The 25,411-nt window shown below is 38.4% G+C and overlaps 1 protein-coding gene across 1 annotated transcript; it reads left to right on the forward strand.

The window, feature by feature from the left end:
- The first annotated feature begins 648 nt into the window (after nucleotides 1-648).
- slc17a6b (solute carrier family 17 member 6b) lies at nucleotides 649-12,264 on the forward strand. The gene is made up of 12 exons (XM_056762594.1): nucleotides 649-1,227; nucleotides 2,618-2,873; nucleotides 3,426-3,544; nucleotides 5,128-5,242; nucleotides 5,670-5,757; nucleotides 6,012-6,098; nucleotides 6,385-6,527; nucleotides 7,369-7,518; nucleotides 8,057-8,189; nucleotides 8,396-8,506; nucleotides 9,026-9,153; nucleotides 9,550-12,264. The coding sequence occupies exons 1-12, from the start codon at nucleotides 1,142-1,144 to the stop codon at nucleotides 9,889-9,891; spliced, it is 1,758 nt and encodes a 585-aa protein (XP_056618572.1). The 5' UTR covers nucleotides 649-1,141; the 3' UTR covers nucleotides 9,892-12,264.
- Nucleotides 12,265-25,411: the final 13,147 nt, after the last annotated feature.

The following is a 25,411-nucleotide window of genomic DNA, read 5'->3' on the forward strand; positions in this document are numbered from 1 at the left end:
GCGCTCGCGCTCAACAACCTGTTGTGATGCTTTGTAGACCGCACTGAGTGCCTTTGTAAATTACAGCTCAGACTTTTCTTCATACAATTCTGTTTTTTAAACTGGGTCTCAAATCACAATTCTCAAAAGATGTGGCTTATCATCACGGCCCGGCTACAATTCCCACGCTTCCCATCTAGAAAAACAGTAGATATGCAAATGCAAACTTCATCAAGAAGTTTGGCTTTAAAAATAACATGCATTTTTTATGCGTAGGACAGAGGGGGGTGCGAGGTAGATCTATTTATGAATTATTAATACACATTTCTCTCCACGCGAGCACACACACGTTGAGGGGGAAACACCCCTCGTTCCGTGGCGTTTCCATAGCACCGCCCCCATGAGGTTTACAAGACCTTTGATAGAAAACAAACAATACACATAAAAGCACATATGTTAAAACTTCTATGACGCGCAATTCCTATAAATAGAAATATCCTATATTTTCGTATGTTGCATATGAGTACCTAGTGACTCTGTAAAATAAATTGTGAATGGAAAGTGAACATTAACCGCCCTCTCCTACCCCTCCCAAAGCAGTGAACAGCTGCTGGTACTGTGACGGGAACGAGCCACCTCGCGCACAGCGCAGTCCTCGCTGGCACAGGAGCAGCGGCGGGAACCTCGCGCCGCTTGGGCTACACGCGAGCCTGTCGCTGACCTTGGTGCTGAAAGCCCTTCACTTCCCTGTAAAGCCACTGAACTGTCACTTTCCACCGAAAAGATGACCGTGCGAGACGAGGATCAATAACAATTTATTTACAGAATTTGTGTTTTTTTTCTAATCCGATCTCGTTTTAAACTCGTCGTTTTAACGTGTGCGTTAATGTGTTTTTTTTTGTCTGAGATGGCAGCGCGTTCCTTCATCGCACGTGGGGCGGTATATGAGTTTATAATGACAAGTAGACCTTGCCAGACCACTCTTGATATTTGTCTTGTGTAGGCGTTTTTTACTCGCTGTGAACACCGTGGTGAGTTTTCCTGATACGTCTTACTGAATCATTGATCCGCTGGGTATCGGTACGGTATCTTCTGCCATCTCACACTGTGACATGGTACTTTAACGTAAACGGGAAAAAACGACGGATTATTACATTTGGTCATGGATACTCCGAAGGAGCCTGGTTTTACGCCCAGCAAAGAGGGGCTGAAACAGCTATCAGGAAAGGTACTGGGGCACTTGCACAAGTAAGATATTCTCACATATTCAATGATTCAATTACGTCAGAAGAATGTATACTATATGTGTTATCGCACTTCATTATTTAAAGATCGACAACTATAACACAGTAAAGAGGTTTTATCTATTTCTGCTATCAATTTCATAGCGTGTTTCCCGATCCGTTTTGGCGTCACGCCTTATGGAGACGTGAATAAAATTATGTAATTCTGCATGATCTCAGGAGGAGGGGAGAGAGGCATGCAAGTTTCCTATCTTTAAACGTAGTAATCCAGTGAATAAAATGCATTTACGATTGAATAGTAATCGTTCAATTAGAGTATTCCCTTGAGTGTGGCTTTCTTTTTAACAGACCATTCACAGATTATCTAAATACCTGCAAAAACGAAAAATAAATCAGGTATAGATAACTGTATTGTTTGGTTCGATGGCCTTTTATATCGAGTCAAACAATCCGTCATGTAAAATACTCTCTTTGAGATTTATGCAAGAATTAAACGGTCATTTTAAATAGCCAATATTTTGTATGGTCTGTACATTTCAAAAGATTTATTTTACTTCCCAACATTTTTTTAAAATACCGCATCTTCTTTTCTCATTTTTTCGTTTCCTATTAAAATGTTAAAGCTTTATAATTTACATTTTTTTCAAAATGAAGTTGGCTTAGGACATTTTCTCGTGTTTGTCTTCTATTTACATTCTATTTTACAATCGTATAACAGTGCTATATTAAGCAAGAAGAAAGGCATAATTAAAGTCATTTTTCTGCCGTCGCATGTATAAATGATGCATTATGCGATGTGTATGAATCGAAATTTATTTCTTTTTTCTTTTTGCACATTTCGATACACTTGAAAATTCATCTTCCCACAGTGTGTTTTTGTAATAAATAATTATAGCAATTTTGCTGTGTATACATATGACACATATAATTGTAGAAATAATGTGTAAATTACGTTAAGAAAATCGGTATAGCCTACATTAAGGCCGTGTAAATGTAAATGAGGGTGAAGGTGAAGCGAATACTGCAATGCGGTAGAGATCTTTTCAGCAGCACAAGAAGACTGTGCATTCTACATTAAAATATTACATTTGTTGAGGTTGGTGACTTTGAAAAATGTTTAAGAAACATGCTAACTATTTTGTTAGCCATAAAAGCACTATAGTCTACAGAATCTGTCTGTGTTTCGGAATCGACTGGAAAGAATGCATTTAGCATTTGTGTTTAAGAGTCGATGACTTAAGTCAGATTTGATTTGTTTGCAACCAAAGAAAATTGTTGAAGAGTGCAAGAGTTTCATTAATGAATCCTACCAGATGAGCGTTATAGTCCTGGAACTCAAGTAGCTCTTAAATACAAGAACAACGAGTCTAATAGCTCTCTTCTGACTGCTGCAGGGTGTTAGAAAAGCGACAAAAAACTGGCGACAACATTGAACTAACCGAAGATGGACGGCCTGCCCAGACCAAAGAGAGAAAGGCACCTCTGTGCGACTGCACGTGCTTTGGACTACCGCGCCGCTACATCATCGCCATGATGAGCGGTCTCGGGTTCTGCATCTCTTTCGGTATCCGCTGCAATTTAGGCGTGGCCATAGTGAGCATGGTTAACAACAGCACCATTCACCTGAACGGAAAGATAATCATCAAAGAGGTTTGTGCGCGTGCCATACTTGGATTTTATGTCTATGTCGCTCGTAATCCCAATGTAGACATACTGTCTTTACAAATGTACACACATTTAGGCCTTTAGCCTACTTTGTTAAAATATTGGGAATATAAAAACAAAACGACAACAACAACATTTTTATTTGTTTGCCCTATGTGATAAGAGATTTGTTGAACAGCTTGGATAATATTGAAATGCTGACCTTGGTGACTTGGATGTCATTGCCACGCAATTGATTAACTCTTGAGCTGGAAACAAATACAACATCTTCGTCAATTATTTTTTTAGTGGGTGCGAAATAATCAATATTTGTCTGTTTTTTGTGTTGTGACTTGTGAAAATAAATGTTTCCGTTATAGCAAGATTAACGAATAAATATGATATTAACGAAATTATTAATAACATGCATAACTTTAGGCTTTAAAACCTGATATTAGTGGTCTGTGATAATGTGTGCGTTTTATTCTAAAAATGTCTCTCGACTTTTACAATGTGTTCAATAGCTACATGATATTTTGCTTAATTTCTCTTTCTCAGAAGGCAAAGTTTAACTGGGACCCTGAAACAGTGGGAATGATTCATGGCTCGTTTTTCTGGGGTTATATTGTGACGCAAATTCCTGGGGGATACATTTGCTCTAGACTGGCAGCGAACAGGTAAAGCCATATACAAATGCTCATTTTTATTTATTCATTCAGATTCTTATCCCACATTATAGCTCAAAATTTAAAAAAACCAAATGAATTGCATTTGTTTTTTTGATTTTGTCCTTATTTTATTATAAAAAATATGCTGCCCATACCTACAATAATGATGTCTAATGATGTCGTATTTGGCCTATACTAAATAAAAATACATATTTAGTAGTAATTATTAACGGTAAAATGAACAGTAAGTAATCCTTGTGAAAATAGTATCGAGTATATGCCTACGCTTATAACATGTTCTAATAGATTTAATGCATTATTTTGTATGTTGTTAATTTTATATCTGTTTAACGTTGTAACACGACAATATTCGTTTAAGCTGTGAGCAATGGATTTAACGTGCGATTATGTTAGCCTATGAACGTTTAAATAGTATTTTTGGAATCGTACTAAATCTATTAACTTGTTTCATACGTGGAATCAATTGTATATTTTTACATCATAAATCGGAAGGCATTTTTGTGTCACCGAATGTAGCCTATAATTCAATACAGAATTTAAAATGAGTATTTAGCATTTAATGTTTTTAAGAGTGAGAGGAGAAATCATATCTGAGAGATAGAGAGAGAGAGAGAGAGAGAGAGAACAGGGATTCATTGCAATGGTTGACCAGTCTGTGCCTGAGGAGGTCTTGTGTTTTAAGTAATGTCTGTATGGCAGAGTGCATGCTGACCCGTCGTGTGGGTTGTAGAATTAGACTGTGGGAGCGGGTCTGTGAGGCATTCTCCACCTGTTAATGAGATCCCGGGGGAAACCGTGTCTAATCTGCCCAATGAGGAGGGCATGGCAACCAGCCCCAGACATGTTGCCAGAGGGTTTGCACGTGCCTCATATGTCACACAACAATGTTCCAAAAATAAAACTGCCATGATAACATTTGATTTATCTGTGTACAGAAATCATAGAAGGTTAAACATTTGATTCAGAAAGTCAAATATGTGATGTGATAGTTTTATTCGTTGCAAAAATCATGCAAGTTCTCAATTCATTTTTCGGCCTGGTTGATGTGATTGAGATAATCAGCGAGTCTCGTGCTGAAGAACTCCCCCAATCCCATTAGCGCTGCTTGGCGAGGATCTGAGGTGAGAGGGGCTTCGTCTCTACCACACCTGACGAGAATTGAAAACACGTTCCTTTGTGGCACTGGCACAGACCAAAAACAACCGTCCTGGCACCCACGTTTCTTAACAACAAATATAAAACACGGAAGGCAGATATTCACATTTTGTTGTATATAGCCTTCTTTTTGCTGAATAAAATGTAACTGCTTAAATAGTCTATCTTAGATAATTTCTCAACATTGGTGTAAACCAAAAAATCAGGGTCGACCACAAATAAATTAAATACAAGGATACTCTGCGACATACACGTGTACAAGTTCCCTTTGAAACAGTATCTGTGAGTAGACTATACAGTTACATAATATTTGCGGTTGCTCAGTAGGCTCAAGAATGACCTAATAAATAAAAACATAAGCTTATAGATTTGTTTAGCACAGCAGTCTATAATGTAATTACGTTTCCTTCTATTAGGGTCTTTGGGGCTGCTATTCTCCTCACGTCCATACTGAATATGTTCATCCCCTCAGCTGCACAAAGTCACTATGGCTGCGTCATTTTCGTCAGGATATTACAAGGGCTTGTAGAGGTAGGAAATGTGCTTTTTTAACATCCTTTGTAACATTTTGATCCGCGTTTCATAATTCCGAATTTCACCATTCATATATTATTTTTTCATTTTTTATTAGTTTATTGTGGGAATCCTAAGTGGGACAGCCAAAAGTCATATAACAATCAATTATGGCCTGAGGATATTTCTGAGAGAATAATAACCCAGGCTTTGTCCAGCTCTATTGATCTGTAGGGCACTATCTGTTTGACAAAAACAGCAACATTGTTTCCACCATGCCAACAATGTTGAGTATTATTCTATTTTATATTTGTTTGAATTTTAATTTTAACCGCAATTGATAGAATAGACATTTGGCTTTCACATTAGACTTGTATTTGTTTTATATACATTAGCTTATTGTAAAAATGATTTTTTTTTTGTCTAAACATTATTGCTTTTCTAGGGTGTAACCTACCCAGCATGCCATGGCATCTGGAGTAAGTGGGCCCCTCCAATGGAAAGAAGCCGGCTGGCAACAACCTCCTTCTGTGGTAACTTACATTATGTCGATCAGAATATAATAATTTTCAGTTCAATTGGTATTTCATATAATGCTTATAAACATTGCTGATATGCTAAATGTACCTCATGTCTTGCATGCATATTCACCAATCAAGGAAAGAGGAAAATTATATGTAATGCGTTAACACAATTTGTGTTTAAACACACAGTTTATTTTACAAATTTCTCAACCATTATCCCCATCATTTCACTTCTCATATGATCTTGGTTTCCCATTTTACAGGGTCATATGCAGGCGCTGTCATTGCCATGCCTCTTGCTGGGATCCTGGTGCAGTATACTGGCTGGTCATCTGTTTTCTATGTCTATGGTGAGTGTGTGTATATTTTGAACTACAGTTATATGTTAAACTTTCATTGTAACGGTTTTGATAAGTGAATTTTGATAAGTGTAGTATAGATTAACACACTGATGCTGGGTGTTGATTTTTCCTCTACTTCCATGCCTCTGCTCTACGAAGCTGTCTGTCACTGTGCCAAGACTTTGCACCTCGCAAAAATAATGAATGTACAGTTATATGATGATATCAGTCATCTGATCTTATCTTTACTTTTGCCTGCTTCAAACACAGTCTTCTTTGAATTTGTTCTCCGTAGGCTGCTTTGGAATTATGTGGTATATGTTCTGGATCTTGGTGTCATATGAGAGTCCAGCTGAACACCCCACCATCACAGAGGAAGAACGCTGCTACATTGAGGAGAGCATTGGAGAGAGCGCTAATCTGATGGGTCCTTTAGAAGTGAGTTAGTTCAGAACCTTGACACAAAACTGATTTTGCTTTGAAAGCAGTTTTTTAAGAGTACACCGGCATTTTGTTTTGATGGCTGGCCAGGAAGTCTGTTCTGGGCACAAGGCTGGGAAAAAAATTATTCTAAAATTTCGTCAAAGCTTCGATGGAGAGTGCTGAGATATTATCTGTTACTTGTCCTTATAGACCATATGCAAATTGGTGGCCATATTTGTAATCCGTTTAGGCTTGGGATAAAATTAATTTGTGCAACCTAATTTCATACTTTAATTATTTTAAGGTGACTAATTTGTGTGAATTCATAAGATAGTAGTTTATAAAACGTGATTTTTTTAGAAAAAAACTGTACCGAAGCCCCTCCCCTAACCCCACCCCTAAACCTGTCACTGGCATGACAGCAAATTGTACTAAAACGTACTAATAAGATCGTACGAAAATGAAATTAACCACCTCGTAAAATAATAAGCAAGCTTGTGTTGGAAATCGAGGTCAACCTGCATGTTAAAAGACAAAGAAGACTTGCTCATACATTGTGCTTTTTAAATATAGATGCTGTCTGTCGTTGATAAAATATCGGTTAGCCATTTCGTCCCACATAGCATTTGTGTTTTTGGTCATACAAATTTAGGCTGTATGATTTTGTCTTATGTCATGCATTCAGTAAGGTTTATTCCATTTGCATTATGGCCTCTTGCAGCATCAATGGCTTCTTACAGCACATCATTGGAAAAAAAAAACAATATCAGCGGTGATACCTCACTTGTATGATTTTAATGTTGATAATGGTAGGGTGAAGAATTTATGAATATGGCAATTCTAACTTCTCCCACAGAAATTCAAGACACCTTGGAAGAAATTTTTCACATCCATGCCCGTCTATGCAATCATTGTTGCCAACTTCTGCAGGAGTTGGACCTTCTACTTGCTGCTCATTAGCCAACCTGCATACTTCGAGGAGGTGTTTGGTTTAGAGATTAGCAAGGTAATTTCATAAAAGTTTCCTTTATTTGAATGTCCTATGGTTTTGAAAAAGACTAGACCCTTGTTAATAACAATATCAAAATCCTAATGAACAATTACATAATAAGCAATTAAAGCTTTATTTGGGTCAAAATCTCTGTCATTAGTGTCTGAGATGATTTTTGTGTACAGTATAATTCCAGAGTGCATCAGTAAATGCGTGACCTTTGTCAATCCCCAAGGTCTGAAACTGGTTGTTGAATTATTCATTGCGAACAGATCATAATGAATTATTCATTAATCGCTTATCTGTGATTTAAGTCTGTGTTTGCATCTCATTTCCCTCTTGTTTTCTCACTTCTTACAGTTAAGCATTAAATTGTGTTTTTACATCTTATAGTTAGAATTAACAAACTAATGGTGATGCTATTCAGATTGCAGGAATGTTGCATTGTTGTTTCTATACCTTTCATAACATTTATCCAGTCTATCAAATCATTTATTTTGCAGTTTGTCATTAATAAGATTTTACTAAACAGTATGTCAACTCCCTCTTTTAGGTTGGCATGCTGTCAGCCCTGCCCCATCTGGTGATGACCATTATTGTGCCCATTGGAGGACAGCTAGCTGATTACCTTCGCTGTAAAAACATCCTGTCTACCACCACAGTTCGGAAGATCATGAACTGTGGAGGTGAGTGGCATCAAGCTTATCTACACTTAGCTTAACTCTGACCTTGGCTTAGTTTCATAAAATTGATTCATATCAAAATAATGAATGAAAAGCAATGCACAATTATTATACAGTCAAGTATTTGACAATTTCAGTAAAACAGTTTAAAGTCATATTTTTTTTTATTTGTCTTAACTCTAATTATTATTCATATGTTTTTTATCAAGGCTTTGGGATGGAGGCCACACTATTGTTGATTGTGGGTTACTCCCACAGTAAAGCGGTCTCCATTTCTTTCCTTGTGTTAGCTGTTGGCTTCAGTGGGTTTGCAATATCAGGTGAGGATCTTTAGAACAATCTTTGCCTTTGAGAAAACATGTGTCTTAATCAACATGTTGTTACACACCACAATGTCAAATGAAACACATTAATAAAAATGGAACAATGCATAGCCTCTGAACATTGGTAGAAAGCCCTCCATTCTAACAAAATATCACGTTCTCCATTTTTTCATTAAAATCTGCTTTTTCATCATTGCTTCTTGGAAGGAATTAGTTTTTCTGCTGGACTCTTTAAATAATTCATACACAGTGTCCCCTGAGAGCAACAGCGCAGGCAGTACATCCAGACAGAGCACTCTGAGCTGGAGGGGCTAGAGACTCCTACGCTTTACAAGATGGCGGCTCTTTCTATTTTTAGGCGGAATCTCTAACATTGTGTTAGAAATACTGTAAAACATGTACCAAAATGCAGAGAATAAACAACATGAGATTGTTTGTTGATGGAATGGAAGTTATCTGAAAAATAAAATCGATTTGTAACATGTTAAAACAATATTTTCCTTTGCTGTCCATCAGGATTTAATGTCAATCACTTAGACATCGCTCCTCGATATGCCAGTATCCTCATGGGAATCTCTAATGGAGTGGGAACTTTGTCGGGAATGGTGTGCCCTCTTATTGTTGGAGCTATGACCAAACACAAGGTAGGACTATATCTTGACTTCTTTTCGGTTATACTATAAATATAGGTTAGATTGATTTTTTAATTGTTGGCTGTTTTGAATTTCTTGTGTAAATTGGTGAGGTGTAAGATTACCCCAGAAAAATTTAATATTAACTGCAACATTGATTGAAATTGGACTAAGATGGTGAGCTGTGACATACTTTAAGCAGTGCAGCTAAAGATTTATAATCTTTAAATTCCTTCAATTCCTTTAGAAAATTTAAATCATTCATAAACTATGTGTCCATGTCTATTGCTATTGCTGCTCAGATCTTTTTTCTCATGCATTATTCATGCTGCTCCGCTGGATGAGTTTATATTGATGACAGTTCAGCCTTTGATGTCAGAAATCCTGACAACTCTTTCTTTCCCTCAGACCCGAGAAGAGTGGCAGTATGTGTTTCTTATCGCTGCCCTGGTGCATTATGGTGGTGTAATCTTCTATGGCCTCTTTGCCTCGGGGGAGAAACAGCCATGGGCGGATCCAGAGCAGACCAGCGAGGAGAAGTGTGGCTTCATCGATGAAGATGAGCTGGCTGAGGAAACAGGGGACATCACCCAGAGCTATGGTGCCCTGGGAGGTCCGGCCAAAACCTATGGTGCCACCTCACAGTTGAATGGCGGATGGGCGGAAGGATGGGATAAGCGTGAGGAGTATGTACAGGAGGGGGTGGAAGAAAGAGGTTATGGAAACAGGCAGGGTGGAAATTACTCTTAGACCGAATACACTCACAGTCTACTGCACACACCTGTACAAGGACATAAACGTACAGTGGCCACAATAATGTATTTGGACAACTTAGCCACATTAACAATAGTTAACAAACAATTAAATGACGTGACATCGACACAAAATTGATGCATGAACGTTTCTCAGAGTAAACTTCCATTTTCACAAAGACCTGAAAAAAAATTGGTGCATTTGTAAATGTGACTTGAGTGTCCATATACTTTTAGGGCAACTGTACATACAGCACAGTATAAAATTGTACGCCCACTGTAGATTTTGTAGACGTTTGAGAGTTCTTAAAAAGATTACAGATTGACATATAAAAAGACTAAAAATGTTATATGTTTGCACAAATGATCAATTTAATGGAGTAAAACATAAAGGATAAATTATACAAAGGAGATGTAACATATCAAATTGGCAGACTGTAAATGTTCTATGTATTAAGAAGAGTGTCTATATTTCAAGTGCAATCGGGTGTAATGTTGTGAAAACCCCATTATTCTGAGCCTTCGAAACACAGAAGCCTATAGAGCCCAGAACCAATGCTTAAAGGTATAGTTCACCCGAAAAATTAATCATTTACTTACCTTCGAGTGGTTTCAAATCTGTTAAATGGCTTTTTTTCTGATGAACACAGAGAAGAATGCTTGTAACCAGACAGATTTCGCACCCCATTGACTACCATTGTAGGAAAAAAACATAATGGTTGTCAAAAGTACACCAGAACTGTTTGCTGTCCTACATTCTTCAAAATGTCAAAATTATTTTTGTGCTCAACAGAATAGAAAAGTATTTTTTCTTACTATGGGAGTCAATGGGGGGCAAGATCTGTTTGGTTATAAGCATTCTTCGAAATGTCTTTCTCTTTGTTCATCAGAACAAAGAATGGTATACAGATTTTGAACAACTTGAAGGTGATTAAATGATGACAGAATTTTCATTTTTGGGAGAAGTATCCCTTTAATTAAACTGTCTGGAGTTATCCATGGAGAAATACTGCTGTAGAGAATCCTAACCAAGCAACTGGTTTTCACAGTCTCTTTTTTTTCTGATTGCACTTAGCGTCATTTTACAGCACAACAAAGTGGATTTTATGTATACCTCATGGTGTGTTACTCATCGTATGTAAAATATTTATGAGAGATTAAAGAGGACTTTGGTCTTTGACACTGGAGAAATAAAGCACAGTTTTTTAGATGATGAACAAAAAGCAACAAAAGTGTTTCTCTAGCTCAGCACGCCATGTAGTATAATTATGTAATTCGAAAGGTGCGGTTCAATTGCTTATAAGGCTTTGGGAATAGTATTGAAAACATTTGGAAATTTTTAGCTGAAATTTAAGAGCTTAACAAAGCACAGTGTGTCAAGGCTACACGACTCTTTAATATCATTTTTTACTCACATGTTCACTCCATGCTATTTTGACATCTGTGAATGTTAGTTATGCATGGGTCAAAACTGCTTTTGTTCTGCAAAAGTTGTGGTTTCACCTGTTGAGATTCTTTTAGTTTAAACTGTTACTCATGTGTAAATTCCTTTGCACAATTAACCAAAGGTAACTTGTACTGTGGGATTTTAGCTGGAATAGGGGACAGTTTCCGTTAAGAAGACAAGGAAAACCCTGTTAAAGGGGCTGTTAAAGTCCTTGCAGCAAGTCGTAACCATATTCAATGTACAAAGCAATAAATCTATGGTAACAGTTACTAGTCAGTTCATTCAAAAAAATTGTAACACATTAGCACATTTACTTGTAATAATTTTGGTTTAAGTCTTTTTGTGATGACAATTAAAAAAAAGTTAAACAAATACTTATTGTTAAAAGATATATATAAAATAAATATATTTAGATTTAGCAAGAGCCCAGTGCAACTCTCTTTAATGTGAAGAGCTTGTTTGTGCTGGGCCCACTCACCAGAAGAGAATGATTCTTAAGTGTCACCTGCAACTGATTCCTTGTGAAACGCCAAGGTTCTCAGATCTGCAGGTGGCCGCACCTCTGTTGTAGTTGTCCTGTATGGTTGCCAGTGGTTGCTTTTTGGAAGTATGTTATTGTCAGATATCTTTTTCCGTTAATCCTCTCTTTTGTACATCCCTCTTGTTTCTGGTCTGTGTTTTGTCCGTGGCTAGATAACTGCTCCCTTTCTCCCCTCTACTCCTTGCGTTTTCCTACTACATGTTGCAATATTCGGTGACACGAGGATTGTGTGTAAAGGTATTCAAAAATCTTAGAAAATGACAGTAATTTGCCTGATGATGTTGAGGTACCTTATTCTCGTTCCCTGTCTATGAGTGAAGTGTGATTATATGGCTTATTTTGCTGTGTTTTTGTAAATGGAGAGGTATGTTGATGTGAAATTGAAATGCTCTATATAACCTTTTTATATAAAAAAGTAACATAATTGTATTCGCCTGTGTTTGTTTTATCACTTTTTCAAAACCCAAAGAAATAATCTTAAAATAGTTGGAATATCATGTGCATAAGTAAATAGTTTCAGTTCATCACATATCTACATTTTAACTCTTGCTGTTCGAAATGTGGTTATCCATCACACATACAACATCCCTCTGTCCTTCCTCTACTCTAGTCAAATCAATATGAGGGTCCATTGAGATCAGTAAGATCTATTGACCGCACAAACCTCCTAATGGAGGCAAGAAGGAGGAGCTGCACATAGAAGCTATTTAGTAAGATGTGTTCAGTCTCTCATCAGCGTCTCTCATGCAGGAAACCTGCTGCCATCATACAAACAACACATGCACTGGTTTGGGTACTCTATCTTCAACCAAACAACCAACAAACAAATCTAACTCCTTGAATGAAACGTTTAATGAACTGATATTCGTGTGGAATAATGACTTTCTCAAATAGAACCTGAATGAGAGTGCCTGATTGAAAAGTTATAAAAATATAAATCTTTTTTGTATGAACCCTAAGTCCCCAAAAAACACATGTCTGAAACAATATTAGAAAGATTGGAACGGTTTAAGTGTGTTTGAGCCTGACTTGGCTTTCTCAGAATTAGACACAGATGCACGCTGGGATGCCGCCAGATCCCTGCAGAACATAACAGTAAGGTGGTGAAAATGAGACACTCGCCTTACCCGCGCCTGGCAGACACTGTGCTTTTGGCTTCAAAGGTTGTAACCTTGGCTGTCTATTTTCCTTATCTGTTCGTGGGACATTGCCTATGTCATCTTTTCCTTTGTGCCTTTCTAACATCTATCTATCTATCTATCTATCTATCTATCTATCTATCTATCTATCTATCCATCCATCCATCCATCCATCCATCCATCCATCCATCCATCCATTTGTGTATTGTATTACATAACAGAGAAAACGATGCGATGTGTTCTGTCTATCTGTCTATCACTTGCTCAAATTTCACAATCCTCCACCACAACTTGGTACAAAGCCAAGTGGCATTATACACAGAGCAGGGCAGTGAAAGTCAAGCTAGTGTCCCTCTGGAGGGGAAAGTCACTGCCTGGCAAATGTTCAGCTTGGCTCTGTGTTACATTGTGTTAGTCAGTTAGCTGGCGAACCTTTGTTCGCCAGCTGATTTACAATATCAGATTCACTTACTGTAAGAAAGACACTCATACTAATTGAAAGATTGTCTATTGAGTTTGGAGACAATTGCTCTGTGAGAGATATCATAGAAAGATTAACTGTTTAAATATGCAAATGTTTTTAAACATAAAAAAGAAGATTCCAGGGAAGTAAATAGACTCATTCTTGAAAAAAAAACGGTTTGTGTACATGCCATGAAGACGATTCTTTGAGCAATCTAGAAAGCATGAGTTACACTCTTGCTTTTTATTGCATTATTGCTTTTGTTAATGAGACAACCACTGTGAGACCATCAATCGTAACCCTATTACGCGTGTTTACACTGCTTCAGCTGTAACCGTCATGGATGCCTTGTCATGTACTGCACAGACAGCAGTTCCCTCCCCTCTCACTTAGTGTTCATCCGTGCGTCTCTGTAATATCTATTTCATACAGAATGACACAGTAATGTTGTGATCTCACATTACATGAGCATGTGTAATTATATATATCAGCTTTAGAAAAAATATAAACCTGATAGGATCCTTTATGTGTTTTGATGTGAGTTTATAGGCTTATCCATGGATGGGGGCAGGTTTTGCAGTGGTCCCTCGGGGCACGGAGGGCTGGAGTAGTGGGACTGAAATCACTCTTTGATGACAGGGGCCTTCAAGAGGGCCCTGAGGATTTACCTCAACTCATAAATATCTCCTGATCTCCTCACAGACAGGGGCAGGCGACTGGTTGATGTATTCAGTTTTTAGCTCGGTCTCCACTGGGAGACGGAGAGAGAGGTCTGGGTAGAGGGGGACAAAAAGTGAATGAATGAGCTCTGGTATTAAAACCGAATACAGCCCTTCCCCCGCTGGCCCGGCTCTTAGATTCCTCATCAATTATTCCACACCATCATTATATTCTCATCTACAGTATGCCAGAAAGGGAAACAGGATTCATAATAACTCAGTAGAAAAATGATTTGCATTCAATCACATTTTAGTCGTCTAAAACCTGGAGACACTTGAAGCATACTAGATTTGGTAAGACATAAATTGCTGCATATGAATAAGAGGATAAAAAGAAAGGGAATAAAGCCTGTATTCAAAATGGTTGCCATGTTTGGAGGTTATGGCCTATTTCAATAAGCTCCACCCTAGAAACCACCTAACTTCCAAAACGGCTTCTATGGTTATTGCCTTGGATTGGTTCTTGTATGCTGACATCTTTTTTTTGTGGTGAAATCCTGTTGTAAACAAGATTCTTGTAATCAAGATGCACATCATGTTCAGGTGAGCCCAGAGGAAATATTGTGGGCGGGGGAAGTTCTTGTGATAAGTGTGATTCTGCTTTTGGTGCAGTGAAGTAAAAACACCATGGATTACCTGCAAAAGCCAGTCTCTTGCTCAAAATCCTTAGTTCATCTCTCAAAACTAAATATCTGTGTCAATTAACATGTCAGTACCATCAGAATGACAAGTCCTTGTGTCATTGTGTATGGGTAAGACAGTCAAATTGCTTAGTCATGTTGTCAATATAACAGTGTACTCTGGAGGGATGTTCCGATGTAAACTATGGCTAAAGTTATGATGACAATTATTGAAAATTGTAGGTTACACCGTGTGTGTATGTGGGAGTTCTCTTTCTGTCTGTCTCTCGACATTGTATCAAACTGACAGATGGGGTTTGACTTGCGAACCTATCATCTTCTGACTAGATTTCCATGTTACTTAGGTGCATTTTTCAAATCATTCTTAAAATTTGTAAAATAGTAAGTGCATTTCTCAAAACAATTCATACAAACAGCACAACATCATGTAATACCTGCAAAAGACTGTCAATTGTTCAAAATGATTAGTTCACCTCTTAAAAGGACATTTTTACATAAATTAACATTTCAGTGCCTTGTGTCATTGTTCACAAACAGGACAGGCAAAATGTTTAGCCATGTTGTCAATATAATGGGGGCTTTATCTTTTCTTTTTTTGAGTGTTTTCGGATGTATACAACTTCAGTTGTATTTACACCAGAGGTGGGGGACTCGAGTCACATGACTTGACTCGAGTCTGACTCGAGTCACAATTTTCAGGACTTGCGACTTGATTGATTGAAGTAAGAAAATGACTTGACTTGACTTTGACTTGAGAGCAGGTGACTTGAGACTTGACTTGACTTTAAATGGAAGACTCGACAATGACTTGAACTTTGTAAAGTAATGAAATTACCTAAAATAATTATTGTGACTCGGCAGCACTACAGCGCCTGTGCCTTCAACGCTGCTCAACTCAAACCGCGCCAAACAAGGTGAAACAGCCAATTACTGTAGAGCAGTTACGATAGAGAGGAAACTGCGCATGCGCCTGGCGGCTTGAAACAGTTGTGGCCGTTACAATGGCGGACAACAGTCGAGCTCCACAGTCACGTTTGGCTATAAGGACTTTGAACTGGACCGTGAAAATAAAAAATTATTTGCCAGATGCAGAGCATGCAACGCGAGGATTTCTGACGCGACAACCACAACGTCGAATTTCATCCGACATTATAAGAACCACAAGGAAAGGTTACAAAGTAATTTCTTTATAGTCAGTGTAATAAAACGATTACTAATATAATGAATTAATCGTTTCTGTTTGTCATAATTTTGCTTTGGTTGTTTTTTATCATTAGAAAAGTGATAATCGATCATCACTGGTAGGCCTACATCTCATCTCATAAGGTGATGAATTGGGGAATCTGGCTATAATGGCGTAGCCCGAATTGTTATGTTCTTAAAACATTAAAATCATCTTAAAATAAAGAAGGGCTTCTCTGTATTACATGTAGGCGAATGTCTATATTAAATGTGCGCATGTTCAAGTGTTTGTGTTGACTGCGTGTGGAAACTGAATAGCAGCTCTCTTATATACTGCATGACTGGCTAACATGGACGCGCCGGTGAGATCACTTGAACTTAAAAAAACTCTTTAAAAACTTTTCGGTCATACTGACGAGAATAATTTCATAGTTCGAATCTGTTAAATGTCTAAAAAATGTTTATACTCACAATAACAGCAAAACGTTTTGTGCTGTAAAATAATGAAACCAGTTCAAATAGAAAACAAATATTCTCAGATTATATATTACGTATGAAACGTGCATACTGCGTGTCCACCGCAGAGATGACGATTAAGCATCATAACTTCATCACTGGGCTATATTAACATACATTTTATTTATATTCTACCGAAATGAAAAAGATTCGTTCATTTTGATAAACAAGATTCAATACCGAAGTCAATAAAATGATCCGGGATTCCCATCAATAGATGCAAATTCCCTATAGGCCTACTGTTCACATTAATGGACAGCACAAGTATTACAGCATCATATACTTAAAACATACAATAGTCAAGTTTTCAATCACAATTCTTAGTTTATAAGCTTCATAGCCTGTATAAATGCATTCTCTCAGATACAAGTATTTCCATTTCTGTGTAGACGTTGCAATTAAATTGAATTAGATTTTATTATACATTTCAGACTGGATTTCTTTTGTGTAAGCAACACTTTTATTTTCAGATATTAATGTTGCACAGATATGCATATAATTCATATATAGCAATGTGAATAAGATACATAATGTATGTATATAAGTTCATCTTTTCTGTGCAAAAATAAACATGTATCTAAAAAATTAACCTCTGTTTATTTTAGTACTGCGACTTGACTTGACTTGAAACTTATCAGGACTTGACTTGACTTGCTTAGGGTGAACCCTTGACTTGACTTGACTTGCTTGATCTGTCTAAACTGTGACTCGAGACTTGACTCGAGACTTGATAGTTAAGACTTGAGACTTGCTTGGACTTGGCCATATGTGACTTGTTCCCATATCTGATTTACACTGATTGATATTGCACAAGACTGACTTATTTCACTTTCAATAGTACAAAGTTATACATAACGTAACTGTATGTGTGACAGTGATAGCAAAAGATTGAACAGGATTCACTTTACACTTGTTCTGTTGGTCTGTCAACAAACTAAACGTCAAGCTTGAACAAAGTAACTGTGATGCAGAAAAGACAACAGTATTTTCAGCAGAATGTGAAAAATTGCAAAAAAAAGATAAACATAGCAAAGACCCCCCAGGCAGCAGTTTATGCAGTGCTGTATGAGGACTCAAACCACATATTTTCTACTCCCCCTTTGGCTTTGGGATGTCATACTCTTGCAACGCAGCAGTAAAATGCAACGATATCTGCAATGACCACATGCTTTTGTAAATCCTCTAGCCTTCTCATCATCAGAGATGAGATCCTTGTGGAAAATCTCTGTACAGTGTGTGTTGTATGAATGAAGGATCTGACTTTCTAACATTGAAAGCAACCTGTGAGCATAGTAAATCTAGTCACAGTTTGGATCAATAACCCTGTTAATGTAAGAAAGCTGAATATGCCAGACAGATTATGGCAACTGGTCAACTACTTTTCTGATGTGCACAAGTGACAAGATGATGTGAAGGTTGAATAACCTCTTTCCTGTAGCTCAGTGGTAAGAGCATTGCGTTAACAACGGAAGGTTGTAGCCCATGTATAAATGTATAGGAGAATGTAATGTAAATCGCTTTGGATAAAAGTGTCTGCCAAATGTAAAAATGTAAATGTAACTAATTTTGAGAGTTAAATTTCTGATCTGAGAAATGCAACTGAGAAAAGGCCAATGAAATTGGTGAATTCTGAAGTCCCTTCCTACAGTGACTTCCGATGGGGGTATCGGTAGATCCAGAAGTGTACAAGTTTTTTTTTTATCTCCTGCTGTTCTTGGAGGTGCAACACACTTATAGAGGAGGGGGACAGACATGATGTCTGCCTCGAGTGCTTGGGTCTCCATCAAGCTGAGGTAGCCTTCGTGGATGTGTCCTGCCCACACTGCAGGCGGCTGTTGATCCGGAAGTTGCGTTGGACAATGTCCACACTAGTGGTCCAGGAGAGACACCTCTGGCTGAACCTTGCGCAGATGCATGACACAGAGAAAGTCCGCTTTCTCGACACACCCATCTCGCAAGGGGGGCTATTCGACAATACTGTCAAGGACTTCTCTCAGCAGTTCTTGACAGTAAAGAAGCAGACAGAGGCTATCACACGTATCCTCACCCACCCCGTCAGCAGCTGCCGCGGAAGCAGAGGCGGCCCAGTCGGGAAGACCTTGGGGAGATTGAGAACACCATCGGGCCAGACCACAGCCATCCCATCACTGGCCGGTCGATTGGGATGGTTCCTGGCCTGTCCCAACATCTGCTGGGCCCCTAGATGGAACTAAAGATCAACTTGAAAAAGAGCAAGCTCTCCCCCATACATAGCATCTTTTTTCTCGGTATGGAACTCGACTCTGTCTCTATACAGAGACCCACAGCCATGGCCACTGAGTAAGCACTACTTCCTCGGAGGGGGAACGCGCTACAGAGACCCCTTCCTACCATGTGGAGGAGTTTAGTGGAGACACCAACATGGTTTTGGGGAGAACTCATGTGAATATGTGCGGACTGAAGGAGTTTACCGCAAGGTGGATGTCCACCTAGGGAAGGTCATGGGTTTCCAAGGTGGGAACCAACCATGAGGATACATCAGACGGAACTGCCCTGCTGGGGGATTACTACGTCCGGAGCACTAGGTCCGGTTAGAGATATGCACTGGATAACTTAGCTGGCATCCGGCCTAAAGGGGCAGGGCTGCTCTGCCTAGCCCGCCCGCAGGAGATGCTTGCTTAGTGATGGATGGAATGCCTGTTCTTCATCCAGTGGGGAAAGAAGGCAGACAAGAATAGCACACTCGCAGGCATACGCTCTACCGGACGCTGGACTTACCTGTTTTCCAGTCAAGACTGGATCTGACACCGGTTCTACGTGGAGGTTGTTGAACCTTGCAAATGTGTTGGACGTAGCCCAACCCAAAGCTATTCAGATATCTGTCAGAGAGGCGCTCTGCGCCAGTGCCCACGAGAGAGCACGGGCGATCTTTGGATCACAGGGTGCATGCTCAGTGGGGAGAAGTCTCGACCCGCCGGCCGATTCTGGATGATAGCGGTGTTCGCCGGTGGAGATGCCGGGGTCTGAAGAGATGGGAGGTCCGAGAAGCCAACAGGATCTAAGGGGGGTCATCACAGATAACTTGAAAGAGACGAGACTTGGCAGTAGAGACTTGGCAAAACTAGACTGAGGCTAGGTAAACTTAAGGCTAAGACAAGACTTAACAGATCTAGATGCACTAGACTGTGGCATTCAGAACTGGCAAAACACATAACGGTCTGACAAGACAAGAGGGATTAAATAGAGGGGACCTAAACAGCTGGATATGAACTACAGGTGAATAATAATGAAGAGCCAGGGGAGGCTACTAATCGGGACGAGCTACAGGAGTGCAGGCGATGAGGTGATGGTAACCCTATTAGGGGAAAGCCTGGCGGGGAGACACGGGGGCGGGGCAAGTGAGGTATTCACCGAACGCGGGTTCGACAAAACAAAACAAGCACTCACACAAGACACAAAGCCACAACAGCACAACACATCATGATCAAAATAATTCACAATAATAAAATTATCACTGTATACTTTTCAGTGATTTTAAATCATCAAATAATGCTATCAGTCAAATTCATCTTCAAACTTAAAATTTGAGGGTTGAGATAGGGATAAGAGACAGATTGCAAACATTGTTGCCCTTAAACTTTGAACAGGTGCTCATTTCCATCTAATGTTATGTCTCACAGGAATTGTGACAAAATAAATGTAATGTGTTGAATTGTTGTCCATGGCCACACATTTCCCTTTATAGAATAATCGGGATTTTTCTTATTCACGATTATTGAGAAATTTTGTGACGCACCTAAAACAAATGTATTACTGTTTTAATGCATTTTTTTTTTATAACCTACCATGAAATCACACACAGTGATGCTTCTCACCATCACCTGAGTGACTGGTAGAGAAGAGAGACATAGTGAGTGAGAGACTCCAGGGACAAGCCTGACCTTTAAAAAGAGCTGGCTGCCAGTCCACACAGGTGCAAATGTCCAACAGAGAGGTTCAGCACATTCAAGATGCCACATAGGAAACTGGACATTGTCTTTAAAATCAGTTACCCATATTTCATGTAATACTGCAACTGTAATTGAGTTATAGTAGTGACGTGAAAACTTTACTCATATAAATAACAGAATTACCAAATGAATTACGGAGAGAGAGATAGAGAGAGAGTTACCAAATCAATTAATGGAGTCATTCTTTGTGTCTTTGTGTGTTCAAGTGGATATAAATGTGTGTGTGTGGGTGTGAGTGTGAGTGCTCCCAGACTGGGCTTTATTTACTCAGCTCTTACAAACCCCTTCATCAGATGGGAACCAACAGAGTGATGGAGGAAAGAGAGAGGAAACAGAGGGGAAGAGAGAAGTGGGATGTGTGTGCCCCGTATCCGCAGCCATGAGGGCTCTTTTGTTCCCTAGCAGACCCCTGATGCGCCATGGCAGGGTGACACAGACTGGCTGTAAAATCTCATTAAAAAAGAGAGAGAGAAAGAGAGAGAGGCCTCAAGAGGGCTTGAGATCCCATTAAGACGTCGACATATAGACTTTAGTCATAACACTGAGAACTCCAGTCGACGTGCACGTGTAGAAACATTAAGAGAAATCTTACTTTTCAGAAAAAAACTGATTCAGATCTCCAAGATAATCATATTTATGCAATATGTTAACAGATATTATTAAAACGTTAAGATATATATACTCTATACTGCATGTGCATATAATAAACCAAAACATTTTTATATCACTATGATTCAGTTTTTTCTCTGTTGCAGGAATATATATAAAATATTTAAATACACACACACCAAAACACGCACAAACACACTCCCTGTCTCTCCCTCCTCCCCACCCTGATTATTGATTTCAATCCTGTTGTGCAGACACCTCCTCTGCAGATTTGATTAGTCACATGGAGGTGACAGAGGGGAAGTAAAGCTCTTAGATTAGAGAGTGCGGTGACAGAGAGTAGAGAGAGTGATAAAATAAGATAGGTTAAGACAGACGGACACTTTGAAAAGAAATAAAGAGAAAAAATAATATTTAAAATTGTGTTTAAAACCACTTAGTGCATCCACTTCTGCATAATACCTGGCTAGTTCTGGAAGAAATATAATATAATATATTAAAATATACATTATGTTTTTCATTAGATATATATGTAAAATATGTGTTATTTTGTATGACAGGAGCTTTATAATGCAGTTACAGGTTTACAGGTTGTTTTGCAGGGAGTGAGAGATCACAACATTCTGACACCTGCTAGTTTGTTTGATGTCATTATTATTTACTTCAGGACACACTGCTATCTACTGCACTGATGCACTGACTAACAGCTTTCTGAGTTATAGGTGTTGTAACTGACGTGATAAATTAACTATACACACACATCTACACATAAAACGTATTGGATTTAACACCCCAATCAAAAGTGAAAATAAAACCTCCTTTAAGTGTGAGCACAGATCTTAAGAAGTCTTAAAAGAAGGTTTATGACTTAAAATGTCACGTGGAATACATAAATATCTGTAGAGACAACCGAACAAGGTTTAGACACTGCTGTCAAGTTCAACTGGTTTCACTTTGGAACCCGCAACTCTTAGACAGGCCGGCAGCAGTTTGGCTGTTATTAGTTCAAGCTAAATTAAGATAATTAAACGTAATGAATAGTGTGGGCTTTAATTGCCTGTGAACACTTTTTCTCTCACACTTTTTATTGGATATGCAGCATTCTATTATTTTTCGGGTTTATATCTGTTTTTTACAACCTGAAAGACTAAGGTTGGTATCTCGTTTGAATTTAATCAATTCAGATTTTGCTTATCGATTTCGATTTTTATCAATTTCCAGTTTCGATTTCACAGTAAGGGTTAAAGTAAAACATTTAGATATCAACCCAAATAGTCATTTAGCCTGCTTATTCACTGGTTTGCAAAGAAAATTGAATTTCAACTAGCGAATTCCTAAACGAATCGATTCCGAATCCAGAATTGGAATTGTTTTTTCGATTCCCAACCCTTTCAAAGACTAAACATTTTTGCTAACATCTTACGCATATCAGGTTTGATTCATCCACTCACTTTCCCACCTTCTCTGTCTGCTCTTCTCTGCTTCTATTCATTTATCACTTCACCTGTGTTAGGTGAGTCACACGCTGCAGTGTGGTGTGATCGACGCAGTGGGCCTGTTGAGTCATCCCCTCAGTACACTCTGTTTCTCTTTGAACATTTCTTGCGTTTTTCTCACTTTAGACAAATCAATAATCATCTCTTGCACTTTCAAAAATGCAACGTGCAGAAGAAAACACATTTCTTTTGCACATGGTCTGTAACTCACACTCCGAGCAGTACTTCCTTTCCAATTATTTCAGTATACAGCAGTCTGGACCAACTTGCTTCTGTCACTCAGAGTCTACTCTGCAGAACAGCAGAAGAAGGCAAGGTTGTGTAAAATACGAGGTGGTAAACAAATAGAAAGATAATAAGAAAAAACGTTTGATGGTAAGAGGAAAAGCTGCTGCTCACAGTAGCTGTCATGCTCCTTTCTAGAACCATGCATGCAGCATGAAACACATGCATTTGCATACAGACAGGCCAACTTTTATACGGTATTGCATTTAGTTTCAGAGAGAAAACAAAACTGGAATCAGCATTTTTCTCTTTGAATGTAACCACGCTACCATGGTTCAAGGAACACACTGGTATTTTATTTCAATTAATGGACAGAAAGGCAAACATGACAGAACTTAAAAGACAGAGTTATTCATTTCTTAGATTGTATTATACTCCTAGTCACGTTCCAAAAATTTGAATAAACAGATGCATGCATATTTGGATGAGTTTTAATGAATAAATGCTGTTATACTTCTGCCTATGTGTTGAGTCATCTTGAACCTGGAGACAATTACACCTGTTTCCCCAGCTACATCCCCCGAGAGATTTAGCGTTTCGACTCAATGGACAAATCAAGGTCAGAGAGGGAGCTCTTTAGATATATTCTCCTACACTATTGTCTCAAACACAGCCTCGCAGTGTAGAAAAACCTGACATTTAAAATCTTTAAATAAAGTTTAAATAAAAAAAGGTAAATACAAAAAGGAGGCTTAGGGGTAGTGGTTTATTGTAGTGGTGTAGTATTAGCTCAGTATAGCATAAACTATTAAGTACAAAAACTGGTTTGATCACGACTGTCAAACCAGTCGACATGTGTTTCGCAAAAAGCTGAGAACATTGTGAAACCAGAAGCGCAGAGATCCAAATAATGCAGACATTCGACTTCTTTACTGTGAAACATTGAAACAATACAAGCATACACTCAGAACCAAAAAAGCCCTATAAACACCATAACAGCTGACAATAATCGAGAAGTCAGTCAATACAAATCAATTGTGGGATAACTGATCATGAAGAATTGGGAATTCAAAATGGAGAAATATTTGAGAGTAATTTCCAAACATTGTTTAATAAAGTACAGACAGACACAACCCGTGAGCAAAATCAAACAATAAGAAAAACTTGAATTAGCAATTAAAGATAATCAAAACCCATTAGACTTCCAAATAACTGAAAAAGAACTTGAAGACAAAATCGACAACCTTAAAGCAAAAAAGGTTTTGGACCAGATGGGATTTTAAACGAAATGATAAAACAAAACTGTAAATTCCAACTGGCCATTTTAAAACGATTTAACGTGATTATAATTGTAGGTCACCTTCCTGACATCTAGAATCAAGGCTTGATAACACCAATGGCAGACTATCCGTACACAGTGACAGATATGAAAATAAGAACCACGTTGACAAGATATAGACTCAGTGGTCACAACCTCACGATAGAGACGGGCAGACACAGACAAACATGGCTGCCACAGGACCAGAGATACACTGCGATCTCAACAAAATTGTGATGGAACTCCACTTCCTAAAATAATGCACAAAATACATGGATATACAGACAATGTTTTATGAAAAAATCAAGTCCATACACAACACATTTGAAAGTATGTCAAACCATGAGAAACGGCCGTATCTGCCCTGACCTGATGTTTCCAATATATGTACATAACATTATAATATTATAACCCTTCATTCCGCTACTTAAGTTATTAATTAGCTTTTTTTAAACTTCGTTTAAACTTATGTATTTCTGTTTTTATATATTTACATATTATAGAACACTTTGAGTTGCACTAAACAGTGCAACACACTTTGTTTTATTTTTATTTTATTTCTATTACTATAATCATCGTTTATTTCTATTACATCGTAATCATAATAGCAGCCCAGCTACAAATGCTTTGGCAATACACATGTTCATTTTTGAGAGAGAGAGAGAGAGAGAGAGAGAGAGAGAGAGAGAGAGAGAGAGAGAGAGAGAGAGAGAGAAAATATTTCCACTTGTGGTGATGCACTTGCTATAAAAAGCTGCATGCTCATTCAAAACAGAATGCCCATCTGGCCTTGAATCTTTTGACCCTCTCTCTCCATCTCATTCTCTTTGTCATGTGTCTCTGGATTTTAGAGATGGAGAAGGTTGCCATAGAGACAGAGATGCTAATACAAGTAAAGAAGGAATGTGTTTTGCAAACTAGAATAAAATCAATGGATTATTGAGACTGTGGCATTATTAAAAACAGCATGAGTGTGTGTGTGTGTGTGTGTGCGTGCGTGCGTGTGTGTGTGTATGTGTGTGCGTGCGTGCGTGTGTGTGTGTGTGTGTGTGTGTGTGTGTGTGTATGTGTGTTTTACGTACAGGAACGAGAGAGAGGGAAAGACAGAACGAGAGAGCATTCTAATCATATTAAGAAATAAACCACTATGACGGGTATTCAATTCAACCTGTATGTTTGTTGTGGTAAAGACTAATCTGCAGGAGTGTTAGGGCATTGTTACAGACCTGATGA

This window comes from Triplophysa dalaica, chromosome 1 (assembly GCF_015846415.1).
Source record: "Triplophysa dalaica isolate WHDGS20190420 chromosome 1, ASM1584641v1, whole genome shotgun sequence".
NCBI lineage: Eukaryota > Metazoa > Chordata > Actinopteri > Cypriniformes > Nemacheilidae > Triplophysa > Triplophysa dalaica.

Coding starts and splice junctions, on each gene's coding strand:
- slc17a6b (XM_056762594.1), top strand. CDS start 1,142: ATGGATACTCCGAAGGAGCCTGGTTTTACGCCCAGCAAAGAGGGGCTG. Junction 2,874..3,425: donor GAAAGATAATCATCAAAGAG/GTTTGTGCGCGT, acceptor TCTCTTTCTCAG/AAGGCAAAGTTTAACTGGGA. Junction 6,099..6,384: donor ATCTGTTTTCTATGTCTATG/GTGAGTGTGTGT, acceptor TGTTCTCCGTAG/GCTGCTTTGGAATTATGTGG.